The sequence below is a fragment of the Elephas maximus genome, chromosome 2 (assembly GCF_024166365.1).
Source record: "Elephas maximus indicus isolate mEleMax1 chromosome 2, mEleMax1 primary haplotype, whole genome shotgun sequence".
NCBI classification, from domain to species: domain Eukaryota; kingdom Metazoa; phylum Chordata; class Mammalia; order Proboscidea; family Elephantidae; genus Elephas; species Elephas maximus.
In genome coordinates, this window is record NC_064820.1 from 175,924,401 (window position 1) to 175,951,433 (window position 27,033).

General features: G+C 36.7%; 1 protein-coding gene across 4 annotated transcripts in view; it reads right to left on the reverse strand.

Moving 5' to 3' along the window:
- RNF145 (ring finger protein 145) overlaps positions 1-27,033 on the reverse strand; it is a 61,986-nt gene that overhangs the window by 9,988 nt on the left and 24,965 nt on the right. For all 4 annotated transcript variants that reach the window (XM_049874232.1, XM_049874234.1, XM_049874233.1 and 1 more), the window contains exons 4-8: positions 19,985-20,076; positions 14,420-14,655; positions 8,682-8,857; positions 5,803-5,943; positions 2,779-2,961 (exon numbers count right to left, since the gene is read on the reverse strand). In XM_049874232.1, coding sequence (XP_049730189.1) covers positions 2,779-2,961; positions 5,803-5,943; positions 8,682-8,857; positions 14,420-14,655; positions 19,985-20,076 — 828 coding nt within the window. The remainder of the gene's footprint in view (positions 1-2,778; positions 2,962-5,802; positions 5,944-8,681; positions 8,858-14,419; positions 14,656-19,984; positions 20,077-27,033) is intronic.

Genomic DNA, 27,033 nt, shown 5'->3' on the forward strand with positions numbered 1-27,033 from the left:
CATCTCCTTCCACCTCGTGAAACCATCATCTTGAATCCTGTGCTTTTCATTCTCTTTTGATAGCTGTGTTGATCTATATGTATGCCTAAAGAGTATATCTTAAAATTTTGTTTTTAACATAAAAAGATTAATAACATCCTATACTGTAATCTTTTTGGAGTTACTTTGTATTTCTTCTATATTGCCATATATCATCCGTACTGTTATGTGTCATTGCATTTTTGACATTCCACTGTGACTGTTACCATGTTCTATTCATCCACTCTCCTGTCTGATTGGCATTCAGGTTGTTCTCAGGTTTTTTTGCTACTGTAGGTCGGGTTAGGAACATTCTTCTACGTCTCTTACTGTACATGTGGAAGAAGTGATGGCGCTAATTTACACTCCCACTTGCAACATGAGATGCCCTGTGGATCCATCTCTCTCACTCTTGGTAACAGCATACTTTTCTTTTGCTCTTGTGTGTATGCGCACGTGCTCGCTCGCTCTCTCCCTCCCTCTTTCTTTCGGGTTATTTATTCATTGCCAGTCAGATTAACTATAAAGTAATATCTCACTGTGGTCTTTATTTAAATTTCCTTGATCACTAAACATGTTGAAATCTCTTCATACCGATTCGCGTTTCCTCTTTCGTTAAATGGCTGATCATGTCTTTTGGCCGTTTCTCTCACTGATTTGTAGGAGCTGCTTACAGATTCTTGACGCTAATTCTTGGTCAGTTGGGTATACCATGAGTATATTCTTGGAATAAGTTAGCATTCCAATTTATTTAAATTATCTTTAGATTTAAAAAACTTTCAGTAATTTTAATAGGTAAATATACCAACCTTTTCTTTCATAGTATAAGAAATCTTTTCCTACTCCAAGGTCCAAATTATACTAGTCCATGTAATTTTAATATTTTGTTCTTGACATTTAAGTCCACAACATAGAATTGAGATTCTTTTGTTTCTGGTGTGAGAAAGTGATCCATTTCATCCTTTTCCAAGTGGAAAACCATTTTTCTCCAGTTTCACTATAGAACAGTACTGCCTACCCCCACTCATCTGACATGCCACTTCTAACATACACCAAAGTTCCATACATATGTGGGTCTGTTTAGGGGATCTCTAGTCCATTTGTCAAGTTGTCTATTCATGAGCCAATACTACATGGGATTCATAAACACTCCTGCTGTAAATGAAATGAAAGTATAATTTATCTTTCTTATAATGCTTGCCCGATTTTGATATAGAGGTTATACTGGCCTCACCGAAAGAGCTGGGGAGTATTCTTTCTACTCTCTGGAAGTATTTGTTTAAAATTCAGATAATCTGTTGTTCCAAATGCCGCCTGGGTCATATTTTATTTGGGTGAAGATGTTTACCAACTGCTTCAATTTCTTTAATAGTTACAGAACTATACAGGCTTTTAAATTCTTCTTGAGTCAGTTTCACTTCATTTGTTTTAACAATTACTGGCACATAGCTATTAATATCAAGGCCATGGCAGGAAGGAAGTAAGAAGGGAACCCAGAACTAGATTTACTGGTTCTTTTTTTTTTTTTTTATGATGTGGATTTATGTATTTCTTTCCTCTTCTCCAAACTTTCTATAGTATTATATTATTCTTACAATAAAGTTAATAATACCAAAAAACAGTGCCAGAGGTGACAAAATATTGTACTTAGGTCTAAACAATCCAATTTTCACATCTACTAAATCACTGTTTAACTGAGCTAAATCACTGACTTCAACACTTAAAATTCTTCTATTGAGAAACCTTAAACCTCAAAAACAAATCTCAAGAAAGCATAATTAATTATTAAGATTATCTGAAACATATCCAAAAACTTTGAGCTTATTTAAATAGATTCTTCCAGCCATCCTATCATTTGAGAAAATTTTATAGAATGCTTGGCAATGTAGGAAATAGGGATACAAAGATGAATCTGATGAACTCTAATTAAAATGCTAATTTAGAATGCTAAAAAAACTGCTACCACAATTCTATCCCCTAAAAGACTGCCTGCTCCCTGAGTCATAAAATCCTATAGAAAAGGCAATAAATTCAGCTATAGCTCTATAATCAACATTCAGAGTATAAATAAAATGCTGGAGGGAAAAATGACACTAAATTTTAAGCAATTCCTTGTACAAATTAAAGAAAAAGCCAAAATAGTATCTTAAAGAACTAATTATTTTGCTTTTATTTCTTAGTAATATTTCTATAACATGAGATGTACATGAACCCAGCTATTAATTTCACCTGGCCCCATAAGGTGTCAAGAATCCCCAGATGGCCTCAATAAGTTCCAATTGTCTAAACGACCATCAGATGAGGCTGTTATTTCATAAATGCCTATCTTTATGATCGCCTGTCGGATTTTATTTTTCTTTCCTTCATTTGCATTTCTCTCTCAATGCGTTCTCTCCTTTAAGTAGCACTGAACAGGGTAAAATTATATATTATTTGCTGTGTTTCCTGGACTGAATTTTACGATCTGTGTTCTTAATTTTAAAACTGTTTAAAAGTGTTACATTTCTCTGAAGAAAAAGTAAGCTGATTTGTAATTACATAGCCTTTGATGTGACTTTCAGCTATAGGAAGCCAGAGACAAAGAAACAGATTAGAAAAGTCAAGTCAATCATCTCATACAGGAAAAATAAAATGTACACTTCTTGAATTAACCTAATACCAATTATCTATCAATTTTCTGACTTTAAACATTCCCTTAATCTTCAGACAACAAATTTATGTAAATAATATTACAAAAGTTTGTTTTCAGGAGTGTCTTACTTGTCTCTAGATGCTCCAAGCGCCAGAACAATAGGGTCTGCAATCTCTAACATGGACTGTAGGATAGAAGCTACCACAATGAAGAGGATAATACTGAGTAGGAATGCCCGATGAACGACCTGTAGTTCTATCAGACCAGTCTGCACTGCCAGGATTAAGAGTGTAACTCCTTCCGTCATGCCCCTAAAAAATAATACATTTTTGAAGAAAGAATGAAAACAATAATCAGAATCTCATTTAATTCCTAGAGAAAATAATCCGGAAGTTTAGATGTTATTACATATTGGTGAATCTATCTGCACTTAATTCAGACTCAAAAAACTGGCATATTAATATATTATTATGCAATATCAATATAATAAGATATGTAGTGCTATATCACATGGCTACATGGACAAAAGCATAATACCTGTTATTTTAACACACACTGAGAGACAAAAGCAACTTGTGAGATAATAAAGGTTTTCCCACAAGACTTTGCTAATGAGTCAGATATTTCTGTCAGACTTAGAGATGCACTAAATTACACCCATTTACACCCTAAACTGTATCTTGATTATAAAAGACAAAACCAGACATATCAGTGAAAATCATAGGTCAATGTCTTCATAATCTTAAGAGAGCAAAATGTCTCTTCAAGAAGACCATGAGACCCAAAAGATACAAAGAGAGAAAGATAAAAATGAATTAAAAAAATATATATATTTCCATATGGAAAATATACCACATACAAAGCCTGAAAATGTTTTATCCTACTGGGTTGACTTATAAAGAACTTTCACAAGTAAGTGGGACGTGAACAAAGGATGAGTAGAGTTTTAAAAACTACATTCAGGTTAGCAAGTACCACAAAGTTTGAGGACAGTAAGCAACGATGATGTTAAGACAAAATGGGCAAGATTATGTGGAGGTAGAGGTACAGCCTTTCTGGAGAAAAACCTGCTATTAAATTTAAAATGTACATACCCTTCAACTCGATCATCTTATTAGTAATAATTTACTCTTATGGATATACTACCAAAGTTAAGATGTATGAGAAAATACAGTGAAGAGTGGTACATGTTATATGACACCACGAGGATGCAATCAGCAAAATCTAGACTGAAAAATCCTGTAGGATAAATAACCTAGTGTTTCCTAAAAATTAAAACGCAAGGGAAAAAGTAAGGAGATAGAGGGGACCCGGATATTCTAAGAGACTTAAGAAACATATCAACCAACTGCAAGGTACAAGGCCTTACTTAGATCTTGAGTTGAACCAACATATAAACCAACTGCAAGGTACAAGGCCTTACTTAGATCTTGAGTTGAACCAACAAAAGGCTAAAAAAACAGATAGCCTACAAAATTTGAATACCAACTGAGTATCTGGTATCAATGAATTCTTTTTTTACTGGGCGTGATCATTATATTGTACTTACATTTTTTAAAAAGCTTACAAACTGAAATGTTTATGGATAAAATGAAATTTTATCTGGGATTTGCTCCACATAATTTTAGCCAGAGGTAGGGAAAAAGGGACAGGGTAGGTGAAGTTTGCCAAGGAATATATGACATGAGACAGGCCAGGAGTTGACACTGTTCGAGATGGGTGAGAGGTTCACGGGAAATGGGTACGTGGGTGATGGGTACATGGCAGTTCACTGTACTATTCTCTCAACTTCGCTGGTTTGAAATTTTCGTAATTAAAAGGAAAAAAAAAAATACATGTACAAAAAGACCCCCACGGCATTATTTTTAGTAACAACAAAAAAACCCATACTATGGAATACTATGCCATCATTAAAAAGGATGAGATGTATCCTTATGTGCTAACATAAAAAAAAAAATTCTCAAACATATGAAGTAAAAAACTAAGATACAGAACAGTGTATATATACTATGTGGAACTGAACAAAAAGCAGTATGTGTGTGTGTGTATATATATGTATGTACTTTTCACTATAACAAATTTTATAATATCAGTAGCTGTTACCCCTGAGAAGTAGGGGCAGGAAGCTATCACTTTCATTTTGTACTTTCTGAATGTTATGAATTTTCTGAACTTATACGTGAGCTATTTTTCTCTCTCCACCCCCACCCCTTCTCTCCCCCTTATTTTGAAGGCATTAGCTTGAATTGGCAGGGAGATTGTGGGTCATAATCTTTTAAAATTTTTTCTTCTTTTCTGTCATAAAAAAAAAAAACCTGGTATTAAACGTTTTCCCAATTTACAATGGACTCACCATCTACTAATACTGAAATACTCGATATTCAAGATTTAAGTACTTTAAGAAGTTACTTATATAAATGAAGACATTAAATGCCTGTATTAACAAAATAGAAATCATGAGACGTTCCAGAAGTAGGGTTTCCCAGATCTTAGTGATATAGTAACAACTAGATAACCATTCTGAATTCTCATCAAAACTTTGAAACTGTAGTCAGTATTCAAATTATGTTCAAACATGTTTAAAAAAAAAAAAGGCCTTTTTAAGGAAGTGTAAAATATAGAAATTTAATTTTAGCAGGACTGTACAAACTTCAAAAGGAGCCCTGGTGGCACAACGGTTAAGCACTCGGTTGCCATCTGAAAGGTCAGTGGTTGGAAACCACCAGCTGTCCCTGGAGAAAAAAGACCTGGGTATCTGCTCCCCAATCTGCTCCCATAAAGGTTACAGCCTAGAAAACCCTATGGGGCAGCTCTACTCTGCACATGCGGTTTGCTATGAGTTGGAACCAACCTGACAGCATCTAACGACAACAAACTTCAAATGGGAAAAACCAAGAAATCAAAAATGTCTTAAATAAATCCAGGGAAGGAAAGCGTCCAATATGCATTATTACGTTCATACAACAAAAATACTTCTTTTTTACATGGAAATTTAGTGATTTTTCACCGTATTTTTAGTCATTAAAAAAATCAGAACTCCTCAAAATTCCGTTTCCCCTAAAATTCATCAACCAAAGAAATTCATTAGTACTTCTTCAACTAATCTATAAATTTTATATGTCTAGTCATCTCCTTCAGGTTAAAGTATTTACCGATTCATGGCAGGATCATTCATGAAAGCCCGGTAACCCTGCAAGTAGAACTTGCAGAGCGTCAGAACACCCAAGGCAACAAAAGAAACTGTGAAGACCAAACCCAGAAGGGAATAAGGAGTGCTGCAGCATTCAGCAATACTGGAAAAAAGGGAGAAAAGTAGACATAAATGTTCTTTTAAAATAAAACATTCTATGCCTTTAAATAACATATTTCATAAATATATGTAATATTGTAAATAACCTGGATCTAGCATTTACAGAGAATTTACGAAGTTCAAAGTGCTGTACTTTAAGTTCTAGAATTTCAGGTAAGAATTCATTTGCACAGATGAGGAATTCATCCAGGCACATCAAATGCCCGTCCTTTACCATGTAGCTCCACGCTTCTACTAGTTATTCTTCCTGTACATTCACTTGTAAACTGGTTTTTATATGAAAGTATCCAATTTTACATAGGTAAATATACATTATCATGAGAAAAAATGTCTTCTTTTCTGTCAGGTACCACCAGTTATGATGACTGGTAACTAAAAGAATGAATACTTTTACTTTACTACATTCTTAAAAGCCTAACTTCTGAACTGACATTTCTTTTACAAAAATGTTTTAACAAAATTGTCTAGTAGCAGAAAAATATGAGAATCATAGCTTAAATAATACTAAAGTTTTACTTCCTTCTCTTTGGCAGAGTCTGAAAATTTTAAGAAAGGTCTATTCTATCTCTCTAATTCTTGTCACCTTATTTAGAGAACTTGTTTATACCCAAAAGGCATGATTAAGTTACATTTTCCAGAGGATTACATTCTTTTTATTTAAACTTCAGGGAAGAATGTGGTGTTACTTTTCAAAAGAGCATCCTGAGAAAACAAAAGGTTTAAAACAATCTAGCTTTGGGGAAGTGAAAGAGTTTGGGGAATTTATAAAACTTTTCTCCTTCGATAAGAGACATTTTCGTTAATTACACTTTCTATTTTCTTGCTACAAAAAATTCTGTTTTTCTTTTTCAGTCTGAGTGTAATTTTTCTTTGTTTAGTCAGGATATTCTAGTAAACTTGCCATTCTCTTTTGAGACATAAGTTGTTTTTTGTCAAGGGGATACACAAACAACCCAGGCCACAAAAGCATCATGAAGCATTAGAGAACAGACTTATGAGATGTAAACTGACAAAGGAACCAATATGGGAGGTTCTCAACTAATAAATTAAAACATTTTTATTCTGGGAAGAAGACAAGTCTCAGCTATGTATACAAAGGGGGTAGAGAGAAAAAATATTTTGGCAAGATAATTAAATCTCATCTAAAAATCCCAGCATGACTTTCTTTCTATGTAAATACGCAAGTCCAAACTCACTCACAGCTGACTGATTTGTTTAGCCCATTACACACTGCTAACCTTCACTTGACTGAGAGAGTTGCGCTTTGCAATGGATTACTAAATCTGATTTAAGGCACCAGCAACTCTAGCCCCACACTTACGTTTTTATCCTAACCATAGGACTTTCCCTTTAAGGTTAGTTGTTTATTATTTTGCTCATTTAAAAACGCACAAAAAACCTTAATATTATTTACATAGAAATAATAATAAAACTTAGTTAATAGTGAATTGGCTGTTAAAATGTGTTTAAGTTTGATACCAATTCACTGCATGCTCATAGAAGCTACTTATTACTTAAAAGTGTTATTTTCAGAAAAGTACAAAACCTGACTCAGTACCAATAAATTTAGTCTACGTATTTGTTAAAACAGGTATTGCCTCATGACATTTTTATACCGCTTTGTACAGTTCTCCTTCAATGTTATAAAACTCTTGTATTGATATTTAACTTTGTGCAATGGTTTAAACTTTAACAAATAAGATGCTCCTCAAGGACAGTACATTTTTCTTAAACTTCACACTCCCTATACCACTTTGTACACAACCTCCATCATACTGGATAACTGAGAAACAATAATTCTATTAACTAGAACTCCATGGTTTTTAACTTTTATCCACCTATATTTATATTTACCTTCGAGGAGGATACATTTTCATTGCTGCCTTTTAAAGTGACAGTGAGCCAGAGAACCATGGTATAATATCCATGTGCTAGGTTCTGAGGGCTTTAGATTCAAATTTAGAGTGAAAAAAATGGTAAATGTGAGTCTACCACGGGCTCCCAACAAAGATACTGAAGTAAGAAAAGGAGTCAAATGACATAAGACTTTTTAAAAAACTAAATCTTAAAAAGCAAATCTTAGTATGCTTTTATGTCAGACAGTAAAGTACTATGATATACCCAGTTTGCAATTATTTGACTCTCAACCTAGAAGCAAAAAATTAAAAATATGAGCACATAGTGACAGGATATGAATAAGTCACAGGTTCTGAATTCGGGTTTGAGTCTCGGCTCTGCCTCTTTCAATTTAGCAATGTCACCTGGGGCAGTTTACTCTCTGTGGTACATTTGTTCTCTTCAACTATAAAGTGGTACTGATAATAACCTACCTCTCAGCGTTGCTGTAAAGATTAAATGTGAGTCAAAGTGTTCAGCAGTGACCCTGGTACATGTTAAACAATCGATAAATGAGCTATTTTTAACAATATATTTTTATCTAATTGACCCAATAATTGAAATTGAAACATCATTTTTTTTAAAAACTTGCCACATATCTTTCTCCAAATCATTCACTATACCCTTGGTCCACAGTACAGTCAAATGTACCACATTACAGTAATACCTCCCTGCACTGCTAGGCCTGGATGAAATCCTATCTTAATTAAATATGAAGTACTGCAATGTAACTGATAAGAAATGATCTGCAAAACGTACTATTCCTAGATCAAACTTTTATCTTCCTATGGTTATATATAGTACCATACATTCTTGTTAAATTACCTAGTCAAAAAAAGGAAAAGAAGCCTCTCCCGTGATGCAGGCTGATCTCGAGTACTGAAATAGGAGTAAATCTGAAGAGCAAATAAGACAAGCCAGAAAACCATAAATAGAACAGGAACTACCAGTTGATTCCACAGGGACATTCCCAAGGCCAGAAGACCATATACCTCCACTACCTGAATAAAAAAATGAGATTAGATCATTTTACATAGGCAAACACATATCGCTTCAGTAAGCACAATTAAACATTTAAGAGTTTAAAGTATCTAGAGAGAAAGATAAACCAACTTTTACTGCAAATTGTTTCAGTTAACTTCCTTTACGTTAACTCTGTACAGTTAGTAAACAGCACACTGTTTTTCCCATACAAAAATCTATATATACCTTGCTATATACTCCTAATTGCTCTCCCCCTAATGAGACTGCACACTCCTTCCCTCCACTTTCTCTTTTCATGTCCATTCTGCCAGCTTCTGACTCCCTCTGCCCTCTCATCTCCCCTCCAGACAGGAAATGCCAACATATGTCCACCTGATCCAAGAAGCTCATTCTTCACCAGTATCATCTTCTATCCCACTGTCCAGTCCAATCCCTGTCTGAAGAGTTTGCCTAGGGAACGGCTCCTGTCCTTGGCCAACAGAAGGTCAGCGGACCATGACCACCGGGGTGCCTCCAGTCTCAGTCAGACCATCAAGTCTGGCCTTTCTACGAGAATTTGGGGTCTGCATCCCACTGCTCTCCCACTCCCTCAGTGGCTCTCTGTTGTGTTCCCTGTCAGGCCAGTCATCAGCTGTAGCCGGGTACCATCTAGCTCTTCTGGTCTCAGGCTAATGTAGTCTCTGCTTTACTTGGCCCTTTCTGCCTCTTGGGCTCATAATTACCTTGTGTTTGTGGTGTTCTTCATTCTCCTGTGGTCCAGATGGGTTGAGGCCAATTGATGCATCTTAGATGGCTGCTTGCTAGCATTTAAGACCCCAGACACCACTCTCCAAAGTGGGATGCACAATGTTTTCTTAATAGATTTTATTATGCCAATAGACTTAGATGTCCCCTGAAACCATGGTCCCCAAACCCCTGCCCCTTCTATGCTGGCCTTCGAAGTGTTCAGTTGTATTCAGGAAACTTCTTTGCTTTTATTTTAGTCCAGTTGTGCTGACCTCTCCTGTACTGTGTGTTGTCTTTCCCTTCACTTAAAATAGTTCTTATCTACTATCTAATTAGTGAATACTCCTCTCCCTTTCTCCCTCCCTGCCTCCTCTCGTAACCATCAAAGAATAGTTTCTTCTCTGTTTAAACTATTTCTCGAGTTCTCATAATAGTGGTCTTATACAATACTTGTCCTTTTCCAACTAACTAATTTCACTCAGCATGCCTTCCAGATTCCTCCATGTTATGAAATGTTTCACAGATTCATCACTGCTCTTTATCAATGTGTAGTATTCCATTGAACAGCACACTTTTTTTAATTTACTGATTTTGCTTTATTAACACCTGACACACGCTCTTCTAACACCAACAGTAAAATGTCCTAATAGTTAGGAATGAGGTCAAAGCTCGTTCACATTTAAACTAATAAGCTTAGCACAGTCCCCGAGTGGTGCAGTTACTGCACTCGGCTGCTAACCGAAAGGCTGGAGGTTCCAGTCCACGTAGAGGTGCCTCGAAAGAAATTTAAATATGAAGTACTATTTAAGGATCTATTTCCGAAAAACCAACAATTAAAACCCTATGGGGCAAAGTTCTACTCTGACACACATGGAGTCCCATGAGTCAGAACTGACTCCACAGCAACTAGTCTGTTTTAGTCAAATCAGCACATTCTGAGTGTGACTGTTGTTAGGTACTGACTGCTAAGTCAATTTCTGACTCATAGCCATCCCATGTGACAGAGCAGAACAGCCCCACAGGGTTTTCTAGGCTGTAATCTTTATGGGAGCAGATTGTCAAGTCTTTCTCCCAGCAAACAGCTGTTTAGTGGCCTTTTGATTAGTGGCTGAGCACTTAACCACTGTGCCACCAGAGCTCCTTTGAATGATATCAGTCACCAGCAAAACTAACCTACCCTCAAGGGCAGTTTGAGGAGACTGGGTAAACATAAAATCTCATCAAAGTGATCGAGACTGGCGTGAAGGATGCATTACTGCTTGGTGACTAGGAAAAAAGGAAATGTAAAAGGAAGAATTTTTCAGGTTTATTCAGAAATGTCATAGATGAGGAAAGATTCAATGGAAGACAAACCAAACCCATTGCTATCGAGTCGATCCCGACTCACTGCAATGCTGAAGGACAGGGTAGAACTGCCCCACAGGGTTTCCACGGAGCGGCTGGTGGATTCAAAGTGCTGATCTTGGGTTAGCAGCTCTTAACCACTGCATCACCAGGGCTCCTCAATGGAAGACAAGAACATTTAATCATTGAGGAGGTTTTCTCTATTTGAGGTGATAACAGAGGCTTCCCCACCCACACCACTTCCCCTTGCTCTTACAGTGCAGTTTATTATGCAACATTTCCCAACTTATTTGGTTTGCCAAATACATTAACACCAGGAAGGGTACCTCTAAAAAGTTTATTAATCTACTATAAATAAATTAGCCTTCTAAGATTATAAAGTAATCTCTTACGAGACTGATTAGTAGAAATCAATTCCTGGAATCTGATTAATCTAGAAGCACAGGTGTAAAACAAGCTTCTAGCCTCATGAAGCCAGGAACCAGACCCTGGTAACACAACAACGTTCTACCTGGCAGCCCAGAAAACCCTAAACTAAGCAGCAAGCTGGTCTTGTTGCCATCTCTCAATGTGATAACAGAATATTCCCATAAACTCAAATTACTTATCTGAGTAAGTCATAAAGAAAGTTGTATTTCCTGGTTTCTGTTTTTTAAATTTACTATGTATCTTTCTTCAAATCATCTGCTGCACCCTTGGTCCATTAAAAAAACCCTGCTGCCATCAAGTCTATTCCAACTCGTTAACAGCCCTATAGGACACAGCAGAACTGCCCCCATAGAGTTTCTAAGGAGCGCCTGTCAGATTCAAACTGCCAACCCTTTGGTTAGCAGCCAAAACACTTAACCACTGCTCCACCAGGATTTCCCCTTGGACCACAGTGCAGCCAAATGTACCATTATATTAGTACCTCCCTGTATCGTCAGACTTGAATGAAATTCTATCTTAATTAAAGATGAAGTACTGCACTGTGACTGACAGAAATAATTTCAAAAAGTATAATACCAAGATCAAAGTTTTATCTAGCTCAATATCAAGTAATAGAGATCTTTTAAGTATTAAGCTGAAATAGACTGACTTGAAGATTATTATAAGTTTAAAATGTTTTCACCTGTAAAGCAAATCCTTGGTCTACAAATAATTGTCACAACTAACCTTTTTTTTCCCCCAACTAGAGGATATTTTTTTTTGGGGGGGGGGGATATTAAAAGAAAACTGCCCAACTAGTTGCAAAATTATCAGGAGAGGCAAAGTGACCACGGGGAGGTAGAGAATACTCTTCCTCCTTTTCTTCTCAAGGAAACAAACCAAAACCAAACTTGTTGCCCTCAAGTCAATTCCAACTCATAGCGACCCTACAGGACAGAGCAGAACTGCCCCACAGAATTTCCAAGGAGGGCCTGGTGAATTCGAACTGCTGACCTTCTGGTTAGCAGCTGTAGCACTTAACCACTATGCCACCAGGATTCCGCTTTTACAAGGAACAGATGACTAAAACACCTGACAGTTTCCATTTCTTGCCTGTCTAATTTTTCCCCAGTCACAAATTTCATAATCTGCAATCCATTTTCAACCTCTGCATCTAGTGATAAAAGATCCCATGGCAACTAAGAGAGTAAACATGACATTAAACAATGTAGGCTCTTGCCCAGCTATCATTACTGAATGTTTCGATCAAAGATTCCACAGAGGAATGCTTATCAAGAGAAGAAAATACAGAACAGAATTTTAAATTCTCACGGGCTCCAGACTTCTTGGAGGCAGAAAGGTTGAATGAGCCCCTGAAACTACTGCCCTCAGATAATCTTTAACCTTGAAACAAAAATATCCGGAGGTCATCTTAAAACTGAACAATAGTTTAGCTTAAGTAGTAACAAAGGTAAGCCGTGAGCATTATGCCCCCTTAAGAACTATCTTTATGGGATCAAATTGACAACAGCAACTTGAAAGATTAGATAGGAACCTTAGGGGGGCAGTGAGTTTATGTTAACAAGGGAGGAACAACTCAGAAAAGGAGAACGAAAATAGTGGCACAACTTGAAGAATGTAATTAATGTCACTAAACTGAACATGTAGAAACTGTTGAATTGGCATATGTTTTGCTGTGTATATTCTCAACTACAAAATAAATTAAATTTAGAAAAATGGAAGCTTTGTCCTTATAGTTTTAAACATTTAATATTCAATACGTATTTATTGAATATCTACTATTTATTACAAACTAAGACTTCAAAGTCTTACTACAAGACTTCAAAGAAAAAATACAAATTAAATTTGCCATCCTTATTCTGATCACAACAACAGCCCTTCCCCATGCAGCAGCCCCTCACCAGCAGTATACAAACAACCTCCACTTCTTTGGAAGATCTATTTCCCAGAAAGCCACCCGAGTCAACTGTGTAAGACAAAGGAAGAAGGAAGAAGGAGGCTAATAACTTCAGAAAATTTTTCCCCAAGACCTCACGGGGCTACAAAGGAGCGCTTCGCTGAGCTGTACCAGTGTGGTCGATCTGAGGGCTGCCTGTGCCTTAGTATCATAGGTACAAGGGCAAAAGGCAGAAGAGAATGACCATTTGTATACCCTTGTCAATTTTACGATCTATTTTACTCACTGAAACTTAATTATGGATTAAGTCAAATAGAAATATTTCTCTCTTAAATGTCTATTGTTGGCGTCTCAGACTAAACTACTTTAGAGCAAATACTGAAAAAAAGTAGGAAAGAGACTATACTCTAAGAAACATCATGGTGGCATGAAATTCATTAGATTATAGCCCAGAACTATTCAATTTTTCAGATTTTAAAAACTAGGCAAACACAGGGAAGAAACTATTCACAGTAGGACTGTATCAGAAGAAAAATCAGGATTTGACACGTAGTATTCAACTCTTTATTACAGCGAAACCTGTGAGAGCTGGAACTCAAGGGAACTGCCTTGCTTTCTGGTTCTCACAAGTCTTCTGCCTTTGACAGGATGTAATCTTTCCACTTTCCTATCCTATTGGTGGAAAACATTTGGGTTTTCCTTCTCTGACAGGTTTCCTCCTTACACAGGTTCCGGCTTTCACAGGTTTTACTGTACTATCATCTTCATGACAATAGCTAACGTATACTGTACACTTACCTGCCTGGCAGTGAACAAAGGGCTCTATATGCGCTAACTCATTTAAATCTGAAAGCAACACTATGAGGAAGATGCAACTGTTATTAGCTCCATTTTACAGACAGTGAGGGTAAGTGATTATCTCAAAGTTACACAGTTAGTAAACGGCAGCACCAGGAGATGAACCCAGATAGCCTCCCTCCAGAGAAACATTTCACTTTACCGCCTCTCCGAAGAACTTCATAAAGAATCTCGGGTGAAAAAAAAGTTAAAAATAACTGTTACCTTGAAACTATAAAACAGGATGTTACCATGACTATGACTGTGAAAGAAAAATGAACCAAATCTTTAATTTACTGATATTTACGTAGCATTTTATCCACCTGTGTGTGGCTGTCAGTCTTACCTGAACCAGTTCTCTATATGCAGACTTAGCAAGGTTGTAAGGTACTAAAAGATTAGAACCAAGAAAATATAGAACTTCCAATCCAGTAAAAATCATAGCAAATTTGTTGATGATAACGATAGTCTCCAGAGGAACAAGGCAGAGTCGTGCTAGCAGAGGAAGCATGTGAGCTGAGAAGAGCCAAATCTGCTTCGTTTTCATGACACACGAGCATAAAGTACACACCACCAGCTGACCTAAAGAGAGAAGAATGCACTTAAGTTACGAGCATCTAGTATCTACAGAATAACAACAAACAAAAACCACTATCTATAAAGATGATGGGGGCTTTATTAGTAGTCTAGGAAGCTGCTCTTTCCTGAAGAAGTCTAACCTAGATCTCTTGGATAATCTTTTAAATTTTAACTTCATCTCACCCTAATTACATGTTCATATGTTCTTTGGATTTTGAATACCAATTCTCTAAAATTAATTTGAAAGCATCACTTTCCACTGGTCTTCCTCACATTCCAGATGGCATGTACCATACGGAGAAAGCTGTTAACAATGTCAAATACAACAACTCCGTTACATTCATATCTAAGTGCCTTTTCCAAAGGTACTCAACATTTAAATAAAGTCAGAGAAAGAGTTAATTGCCCAAGACTACACTGTGACAAGATTTTTTCTAAGATGTCGATCTTAATTGTTTTTTACAGGCCATGTCGCCTCTCCAAATGACTCCATCATGGAAGTTAAAACTCTGATTACACACGATTATTATTTAAAAAATTAGAAAACACAGAAAAACAAAATGAAAAAATAATCTCTCATCACCCAAAGGCACCAGTGTTAATTCCCCGGGTCCATTAAGTGAAGGATTGCATGAGAAGTCCTAGCCCTATATCTGAAGCCTAGTAAGTGCTCAACAAGTTAGCTATTGATAGTTTTACTTTCAGATTATTTCTACGCATGTGAACATACACAAATATGTTTTATGTAAGAAGGGTCATATTGTACATACTTTAGTAATAGCTTTATTCATTAGTACACTGTGTATCTTTCCATTTTACTAAATACATATCTACATATACATATTTATTTTTATCAGTTGTATGGTAGATCACATATATTGTATGGTATAAGGTCGCTATGAGTCCGAATCGACTCGACGGCAGTGGTTTCAGTGGGTTTATATGTGATGTAATGTTAACATCTGGCTGCTTCCAAGTGCTTCATAATTATAAAACATTTTGTATGAATAAGCTTGTACATCTACAACATCCTAATACAAACTACCTAGAGCACATTTCCTAATATTTTCTTAGGTTACATTCCTAAACATGGAATTACTGAGTCAAAAGAAACATTTTTAAGGCTTTTGACACATACTGTCACATGACTAAACTAAGTATCATGTAGTCAAATTCTCAACCGTCTTACCAATCAAAGCAAAACAAAACCAAAAAAACCTAGGGATTTTTGTGTTCTATCCATATTATTGTTAGAAGATTACAAAAATGACAACCATTTTTGTTGTTGTTAGGTGCTGTTGAGTTGGCTCAGACTCATAGCAACCCCGTGCATGTAACAATATACTATCTTATACAGGTATGTGCTATCTTTTCCCACGAAGCATTAATTTTAGTCTTTAAAGAACTGATGCTCAAATACTAATGTGAAAAAATTTATAAAGGCACAAAAAAGAGGAAAGCCCACAAAGATAAAGAGAACAAGAGGAGAGGCCACCAAATGAGCTATGTCAACAATATTTTGGAAAACGGAGAATAAAGAGATGTGAGGCAACTCACAATGGTCTTAACAGGCCACTACTCTTCCCCCCACTCTGGAAGAATGAAAAATAGGGAATTGAAGTCTGTACCCTGGAAGATGAAATCTTTTCGGTTCCCTGAACACTACCGCCAAGTTTATTGCCACCCAGTTCTACCCATTACCACCTGCTGTCCCTACAGGGAATAGAGATTGCTCTTTGGGGAAACTGAACAGTACAAATAAAAAGACCCATAGATACTGACCAAACCGTCACCCCCGCCCCCCAATTCAGGCAGTTCTACTTGACTGCTCACTTTGGAACACACAAGTTTGTAAGCCCTAAAGGGCTTTCAATCAACAACTTAATGGCTCACTTTAATACAAATGATCAGCCAAGAACCCACAGATCTGCTTTAACTTACGGCTCAGTCAGTCTCAGATGGGCTTAACCCAGTAAACACAGTGCCACAAGTCAATTCCGACTCAAAGCGACCCTATAGGACAGAGTAGAACTGCTCCATAGAATTTCCAAGGAGCGCCTGGTGGATCTGAACTTCCGAGGCATTAGTTATTATACTTTTTAAATATATCTCAGTGACTTTAATATGTAGCCAGATTTGAGATATACTGCTCTATCAAAAAAGACAAAGACAAAAAACCAAACAGAAAAAAAGAACTCAGAGGAAATGGAGTTAATGCAAGGAGCAAAGAAAGCTTCAAAAAATTATATAATAGCTTCAAAGAGATAAATAATATATCTAGGAAATAAAAAAGAGACTGCTATAATACAAGCAGCATTCAGAGAAAACAAGCTTTTGAATATTCAAAATATGTACCAGACATAAAAATGCAATAAAGGGGTGAAAAGTTTAGAAAACTCTCAGAGAGCAAAACAACATAAAAACCCAGAAAGAGAAAAAGAATACAGAACAGTAATTAGGGAATCATGTAGGAAGGTCCATATCCAACTAACGGGATTTCCAGAAAGGGACAAGAGAAAACAGAAGTGAAAAACTGAAGGAAGCCTCTGGGGAATGATACCTGAGAATGGGAAGCAGTTGGGCAGGAGAGTGCTGATTTTCATCATAAAACGGTGGTGTTACCTGACTTCTAAAAATAAGTGCAGGTATTTCTTTGATAAAAAATAAAAATTAAATCAGAAAGTTAAAACAGTGAAAGAAATAAACTGCTTGGAGGAAATGTTTAAAACTAAGAATGATGAGGAATTTTCATTCTGGCATGTCTTACTTTCACTGTCTCATAGCTATGGTATTTAAATTTCCTTGTTCTGCATGATGTAAACATCCTCTAAGAGCTGAAAATTCCCCTAAGTCTATGGAAGCACATGCAGTGCTCAGCTCTGGAGTTACAGGCTTCATTTGTCTTCTTCCACAGAAGAATATGACTCATATGATGTATTCTCTTCAGGAGACCACTCATTGAAAGGAGTCATATTGTTAAGTGGATCTCCCCTGCGGCTCCAGAAGAATAAAAAGTTGCTCATTTTTCAATGATCCTATTCCGTTTGGCAATTTTGGACAAATCAAAACCACAATATACTCTTTGAATTTCAGGATTCCACTAATGGAAAGAGCTCCAAAGTTTGAAACCCTAAGAAATGATGGCATATTCAAATTACTTAGTTTTTCATTAAGAATTCATTAGTGACATGGAAGAAAAGGAGCAGATACTTATTTTAAAATCAAAGCAAGTTACTTTAAAACGAGAGTGAGAAAAAAACATGTTTATGGATATTGTTTTATTTCCAATTAAATGTATATTAGTTGGGTAAATACTAAGCACAGACTACTAGTCACTGATAGGAGAAACTGACACTTCAGATTTATACGAAATTGCATCTTTTACAAATTAAAAGAGAATACAAACTTTCTAGCCTAGCAAAATATTTTCATAATTGAATGTTACCATTATTGAATACACCAACTCACAGGATATATTCATTAAAAAAAAATCTTTGTTAGATCCCAAATACTATCACATTTTAAAATCCACTCTGTGGAGATTAGTTCTCTTAAAAAACCCAGATAAAATCTAAGGCAAGTCCCACAACTTTTCTAGTCTCTCTTAAGTTACAGTCTCAATCTAACAATAATCAAAACTTTAAAAGTGATTTAAATTGAGGCTTCTCCCTTTCTCTAGCTCAGGCCTGCTAAAGGGCTATAAGTAGGGAGCTTTGCAGGCAGGTGGGAAAGCAGGTGGAGAGGTGGTGGTAGGCTTCTTCCTCTGTCCTTACCTAGCGCAACTATTTCTCTCTGTTCCCCTGACTCACCCAGGACCGGAGCAGGTGGGGGGAAACTGAGGAAGGAGGAAGCAGTAAAGTTCTTCCTTGACCTGTACTTATGATGATCTGGAATCGGTGCTCTCTGGACCTGGGGTATTTAAAACTGACTTCTTCTCTCTCCTGGGCACTTTTATGGGTTCTCCTGAGATTGTTCCCATCACTGTGGATTGCTCATCTGCAGTTCACTTGACGCTTGTCATGTACCCTCCTCTGATTGTTTTTGGTTCTTTCCTCAGCTCCTAGGAACAGGAAAGTTCAATCCCTGTTTAGGCCTTCTCATCCCTCTAAGGGGCCTTCTTAGACAGAACCTAAGAAAATCCCACACAGATTTTTGGGGTGCTAATCTAGACCAAAGGACATCCACATCCTTTGCCTCCACAAACCAGAAGATATATGAGAATTCCAGAAGTCATTTTCACTCAACAATCACAATACTCAACAGCCAGCCAGCCCGCTGCTCTACATTTAGATCAGATCAGAATTATATGAGCCATGTAAAATCTAGTAGTTACTTTAAAAAGGTAAAAACAAACAGATGAAATTAATTGAACAATATATTTTATTCAGCCTAATACATCCCAAATATTATCACGTAGGTATTTACTCTATATAAAAAATTAGTGAGACATTCTGCATTCTTTTTTGTACTAAGTCTTCAAAATCAAGCGTGTTTTACACTTTCTGCACATTTTAATTTGGATTAGCCATATTTCAAGTGCTCAACAACCACACATGGCTGGTTTGGATATTGTAGCTTTAGACTGCCCAGGTCTGAGTCAAACACCAGTCCAAAGTATCCTTGAGCCATACACGATACAGGCCAAGCTCTCCAAGTGGCTCAGCACTGCATTCTAAAGTGTGAAGGAGTGGGGAGATATTTTAGAGAAAACGGCTCTCTCTGAAGAGCTCCTCCTTCAATCTCCAGTACTTGAGCCCACACGGTTGGGTGTCTGGGTGCCTCAATTTGGAATACATTTATATTGTCTTTGAAATGTATCTATATTGTCTTTGGGCCTTAACTAACACCTCTATTTTTAACGTTCTGCTACCTGATTATTTCAATCGTGTGGTAAGCTCTTGAGGTTCCAGGCAATTTATAGAGTGATAGCCCTAAACAACAATAAATAAATGTCAGACGTTACATATTTCATTTTACTCTTACTCTACATAAAAATTAATTTCCTCAAACTCTTAAGATACTCTTAAGGAAAAAGAAAAGAAAGAAGCAACTATGGGATATGTACACTGGTTGTTATTAGCTCCTGTCGAGGTGACTGCAATTCATGGCAACCACACATGTGTAGATGAGAACTGCTTCACCGGGTTTTCAAGGCTGTGACCAGGAAAAAAAAGACTAAGAAAACATACATTTAACAATGTCTGTATTTGGAAAGAGTCACCATGAGCAACTGAGTTTTCCAATTCTGTTTTTTTTAAGCATGCACCAATTTTATAAGACAGTAAAACTGGGTGGTTGCTACCTACACTTTCAACTCTTTTATAATACTTACCTATTAAGGCTGTAGTAAACCGATTCATAGAGAGAGGTTCTAAATACATTGGTCCTTCGTAGGCAGACTCCAGTTCACTCCTAACATAGTCCCTAAATAAACAATAAGACTGTATTAGATACATTCCAAGCAATATGAGGAAGAAAAGCAGCTAAAGCACCGTATTCTTATAAGAGCATGTTGTTAATAATACCTGTTTCTTTTCGTTTATATTCAGAAACAATTTAGGTATAAAGAATTATATAACGATGGCCTTCATTTTCTTCCTCCAAGCACTGGAAATAGATAAAATTTATTGAAACTGAATTTTAGTACGCAGAGAAGGCAGCTAAAGCTCCATTTTGTAGAATTTTCTTTCTTCCCATGACCTCATTAAATATTTTAAGCCCAATGTAAAGCCAGTTGAGATGCCATCTCCCCAACACTTACTGTTAATACTACTTGCTAATATCACATTAAACTTCCCCTTTTTTGGTTCTCCTTCACCTGTCCCCATCCTATGTTTCCCATAGTATTGTTCCTAATTAAATTTCATTAGTTACAGGCAAAATCACAAAGTAGTTAAAAGAGCTGAACAAGCTTTAAAAAATTGTCATTTTCAACTCTACAGGGGGTATAATTAGGCTACGAATTTATTTTGAAACAAATTTTAGCTATTCCTTTTTAAATTTAATCCATTTTACACGTGATTACTGAGAAATAATGAGATTTATTACATAGATTCAGTAGATTAAATAACAAGGTTTAAGTCATCAGAAAGCCTTTACACTCTGAGAACACATTAACTTTTAGGGCACTGGAAGAGCACAGAAATGGAGTATTTAAGGTATTATTGTTACATTTGGCAGCACTGAAAGATAGTTCCCTTAAGCTCTTTTGACATTAAAGGGAAATATGCAGAAATTCTTCCTTTTTCTTCAACTGTTGAAAGCCTAATTCATTTCATTTTAAAACAGTTTGAAACTATTTTCAAGTATTTCTGAATAAACTCATATGACAATATTTACTTTTTCCATGAAATTACTTCCTATTAAGGCAATCAAGTTTAATTCCTTTGGCATCGTAGCCTAGCCAAAATGGAGAATGACCCTTACACAACCACCCAAAAAGGTGCTGCCAAAAATCAAAATTAAAAACTAAAATAACATTAAAACATTAAAATCGAGCAGGTTTACCAATGGCTAGAAATAAGCTCCTAAGTGATTTAATAATCATTTTCTCCCACTCTATGTGATTATTTCTAATATACATTATCTCTCTTTCTATTCAAAGAGAAAGCCAAAATCTCGAGAGGAATAATTTTAATGCAGTACTTCTCAACTGGGGGAATTTTGCCCGAGGGGAGGTATTTTTGGTTGTTAGACATGGGTGGCGGGGGGGGGGGGGCGGCGTTGTTTATCACATCTAGTGGGTAGAAGCCAAGGATGCTACCAAATAGCCTACAATGCACAGGACAGTCCCCCACAACAACAGATTGTTAAGTCCAACATGTCTATCCTGCCATGGTTGAGAGACCCTGTTTTAATGTTGTTGGTGTTTGCCATGGACTCACAGTGGCCCTATAGGACAGCAGAAATACTCCCATAGGGTTTCCTAGGCTGCAATTATTACTGAAGGAGCCCTGCAGGTGCAGCGGTTAAAGCATTTGGCTGCTAACCAGAAGGTCAGCAGTTCAAAACCCACTAGCAGCTCTCAAGGAGAAAGATGTGGCAGTTGGGCTCTGTAAATTAGATTTAAACAACAACAAAAAAAAAAACCATTGCTGTCGAGATGATTCCAACTCAAAGCAAGCCTATAGGACAGAAGAGAACTGGCCCATCAGGTTTCGAAGGAGTAGCTGGTGATTAGAACTGACGATTTCTTGGTTAGCAGCCTAAGCTCTTATCCACTGGGCCACCATCCATAAGTATCATTTATACTTACAAAGTCTTTGAAAACACTATTAAAGAAATGAATTTATATTTAACAGAGAGAGAACTCTGTGTCCCAGTACTATTTAGGCCCCTAAAGCCAAATATTTTTGACCACAGTATATCCTCTCCAATAGGTCCAATTAAAATGGGGTCCAGCATAAATCCACAGAGACAGAAAGCAGATTGGTAGTTGAGGTGGTAAAGAAGGTGTAAAGAGTAACCACTTAATGGATTCTTTGGGGGTAATGAAAATGTTTTGGAACTAGGTAGAAGAAGTGGTTGCCCAACATTGTGAATGTTAAATGCCACTAAAATCATGTTCGCTTTAAAATGATTAATTTTATGTTACGTGAATTTCACTTCCATTTTAAAAAAGGAGGAGCAACAGTTATAAGACCTCTAGCCATGTGGTGAAAACCCAAAAAACGTACCCAAAAAAAGGGCCTAAGTTCCAAGCAGGCCTCTGAAAGTAGAAGGGGGGCGGAGGGCAAGGGAAGAATAGAGTTGAGTTCCCTGTTATGCTTTTCTTTATTTGGTTCTGTTATTCACATCATGGATGTTTTACAGTGTAACTCAGCAGCTTAACGTTACTCTAGAGTTTCTTACTGCTGAGACGTTTGTCCTTCATTATTTCATAGCCTACTGCAGTTTACCTTCTTTTAAAGTCTTTGTCTTCCTTTAGATTCTGTTACCTTAAATTCTAATTTCACATAACAAAACTTACAAGGGAAATTAACATTTTCTGTACTTTAATTTTTTACTTAAAAAGAACTTATTATGTACATAATATGTTGTTAGCACTCTGCTAGGCCCTGGGATTACTGAAGTAAACAAAGTATCATGAATTTTACAAACTAGGAAGGGAGACACATATTAAACAAATACCCTAACAATAAGTTACAATTGTAGTTAAGTGCTATAAGAAAAAATACAGGATGCTGCAAAGCTTTTAAAAAATATTTTATTTTTAGGTTCATAGCTCTATTTAAAAATCTTACCTTTTAGTCTCTGTTTCCAGGTTCTTCCTTTTTCAATTAGCTAGTTCTGTCCAGCCTTTTACAACTTTTAAGTATTTATTTCACCTCTCATTCTACCTTACAGTTATTATAAAAGGTTTTAACGTAACTATTTCCTTTTCTTTTATCCTATCCTATCCTTTTTTTTGAAGTCCCTCTTGGAACTTTCTAATCCTTTTCACAATTTTCCTTTTAATTCTTTTTCACTCCCTGCATAGTCTTCATTATTTGGTCATTTGTTGAGATTATAGGTCACCAAGAGAGGTGTACATCCCAAGAATAAATAATCAAACTTCAGACCATAATCACGACAGCCTGATGGTAAGCAGTTTCTTCCCGTCTGCCCTCCTACTATGCCCTCCTCTAGGATACTAGGAACAGCTCCCACCCAGTGCTGGAACCTCTCCCATTACTGTTCAACCTGATCTTTGTATCACTCATTCAACCACAGAAATTAATATTTTTCTAGGCCCGTTAGACCCTTTCCCCTTTGATCAACTGTCTCTCTCACAAGAGTCCTTCAGAGTCCTCCCTGTTTGGCCCCACTTCAGTTCAGACGGTCAGGACCAGAAAGCCTGTAGATTCCTCCTTTGGACGAGGCTTAGCTTGCCAGGTCCTGGACAGTCGGTATGGCAAAGGCTAAACTATGTAGCAATGCCAGGCAGCCACTACTAAGCTGTTTCTTCTAGAAGGAGAATCTGGGCATTCCTTCCCAAAGTTAGGAGGAGAACTGAAATAAGGATCAATGCAAACGAAGATCTCTATATCTAAGTTATCCACAATTTCAAGGCAATGAAAACTCTTGGTTAATCAGTCCCAACACAGCTGGTCATTCACAATAAAAAAAAAAAAAGATAGTAAGCCTAAATAGAAGCATCCAGAAAAGGAATTATCCAAAAGGCCATGAGTCATTTTAGGCCAAAAATTAGTCTGAGGCAAGTGCAATGAAATTTCTGATTTTTAATAAAATTTTAACTATTTTAAGACTGAATTAGAAGATGCTCAAGAGAAACATTAATTTTTCAATTTAGAAGATTTAGAGGGTAAAATTATTAAGCAAGAATTCCTTGTATCTACTTATATCTAAATAAAATCTTTTCCTTCTTAAACCTCATTTTCGTTTGTGCAATCAGTAGAATGCTGACCACTGAAAAATCTAGCTCCCTAATCTCCTATGAAAAATTCCTGGGTGGTGCGAACAGTTAATGCACTCAGCTGCAAACCGCAACGTTGGCGACTGGAGACCATCCCAAGGCAGCTCAGAAGAAAGGCCTAATGATCTACTTCTGAAAGATGAGCCACTAAAAAGCTATGGAGCACAGTTCTACTAAGACACACATGGGATCTCCATCAGTTGGAGTCGACTGGATGATAGCCTCTTCTCCTTTGATTTAAACTGTCTTTGGCATAAAGAATGTGTTAAGATATATGAAAAGGGTCTCAAGAGCAGCCTGCGATTAGGACAATTCTTGCTCTAAAGAGAAGCATATGAATTTTGAAAAATAAATAAAAAACGAACAAAAAAACCTAGGAGCTTACACTTTACCAACTAATTAAACACCCTTACGACAGTCTCCCTTAAGCAATCTGGCTGAGTCACTGGACAACCAAGGAACAACCTGTACATTCTAACCACTTACTTCAAGCTTTTAAACAATGATAATTTCAAAGAAACCTAACCTACATTTATATGGAATGAAGTAGTGAGCCCTCTAGGTTCTTTTGCAATATGTGTAAACAGAAGGCATTGCTCATTCTAAGGGATTCCAGATAGTGAGATATTCAAACCCATATTTGAGAACCTACTGTATATACCTATGCACATCAACTACAGTCTCAGCACTGTGTCAGGAACTGAACAGTTCATTTGTTGTTGTTTTTAGTTGCTGACTTGATTCCAACTTATGGTGACCCTGTGTGTGCAGAGTAGAACTGCTCCACAGATGGGGCTTCCAAAGTTGTGACTGCCAGGCCTGCCTTCCGAGGTGCCAACGGGTGAGTTTGAACCACCAATCTTTCAGCTAGTTGTCAAGCACTTAAACATTTGCACCACTCAGGGACTCCACAGTTCATTTATCCAGAGTTTAATTATTTAAATGGTCACCACTCTGCATCTCCCTTCAGCTTCTTTTTGCCCCCCAAGACATTTAGAATGTGGTTCTGATAATGTTCAAAAGAAGAAATATGTCAAACACTAAAATGGATCAATTTTATTCCCATCAAAATTAAAGGTTCAGTATATGAACAACAGAATCCCCTTTAACAATTCCTTCATCTATAAAAGTGGTTCTTAACCAGGAGAATTTTGTTCCCAGACAACATCTGGTAATGTCTGGAGGCATTTTTTGGATGTCACAATAGGTGGGAAGGAGGCGCTACAAGCATCTAGTGTGTAGAGGCAATCACACAACTAACATCCTACAGTGCACAGGACAGCCCCACAACAAAGAATTATCCAGCCCAAAATGCCCACAGTCCTTAGACTGAGAAACCCTTATCTACAGGATTGGATTATACAAGATTTAAATAGTTTTTTTTTTTTTTAATAAGATAGAAGGCTAGCTATCTGCAGTATAAGTAACTCTTGGGAAAGGTTTACACTTGAAACTAACATGCCTCACAAGCTGGGATGAAAACAGTCTTACTTTCATCTTTTGAAACCTAGTTCTAATGGGACTTTTAAGTCTCACACATACTACACTTATGTATTAGTTCATAAATCTCAGTAAAAGCAGGAGTTTTAAAATACTGACGTTTAAAAATTTTTAGAGAAAAAAGGCACAACTACGGATGTTAACCACGAGCATACTCTCATAATAATGGTCTTGTCACCGCAGAGTTTTTCTTTTATTTTCGCTTAGTTTCAACAGGCTCAATTTTAAGTAGGACTGGTAATGGGAAATACACTCCTTACATCAACCAAAACGAAAAGCGTAGTTTATTAACTTAAGAATTGCAGATCTGACATTAAACATTAAATGTTTATACAATACTGAGTCCATGGATTTTCTAATAATTAATTCTTCTGAACTAAAAAAAAACCAAAAAACCAAACCCACTGCCGTCGAGTCGATTTCAACTCATACTGACACCTATAGGACAGAGCAGGACTGCTCCGAAGAGTTTCCAAGAAGTGCCTGGCAGATTTGAACTGCCGATCCTTTGGTCAGCGGCCATAGCACTTAACCACTATGCCACCAGGTTTTCTTCTGACCTATAAGGTATATAAATTCTATATTGTTGCTGTTAGTTGCCATTGAGTCAGCTCCAACTCATGGTAACCCTACGTACAACATAACAAAACTCTGCCCAGTCTTGTGCCATCTTCATGATCATTGGCATGTTTGAATCCATTGCTGTAGCCACTGTATAGTATCTTTCAACCTAGGGGGCTCATCTTCCAGCACTATATTAGACAGAATATTGTGATCTATAGGATTTTCAGTGGCTTATTTTCAGACTTAGATTACCAGGCCTTTAGTCCTAGTCTGCCTTAGTCTGGAAGCTCTGCTGAAACCTATTCACCGCAGGTGACTCTGATGTGTTTGAAATACTAGTGGCGTAGCTTTCAGCATCAAAGCAACAGGCAAGCCACCACAAAACTGACAGATGGGTGGCGATACCATTCTAAAGACATACTTCAAGTAAGTATTTATTCATTTAAGAATAGTCAATTTTATTCTATGAGTACACGTATAAGGGAAAAATAGAGACCCAGATTTTTAAGAGTTTATGGAATTTTCCACTTAAAATATTAATATTATTTGCAAATGTCTTTTACTATATAAATACATAAAGTTACCATATGATCCAACAATTCCACTCCCAAGTATACACCCAAGAAAAATAAAATAAAAAAAAAGTTTCTGAAATATGCAAACACTGATTATCCTTCTCAGGACCATATTACACTCTGCCTTGGTACAACTAAACTGGTTCAAGCTACAAAGCCTAAAAAAATGCTGATTAGAAGATTAAAAACTTTCTGTAAAAGCTCGGGAAATATTAAAAACTTGTGACACTATTAGTAACAGAATGTTATAATATGTTTTAAGTATTCGTAACACTGCATTTTAAAAATAAGATTTACTTAGGTTCAAGTGAGATGATTTGGGACTAA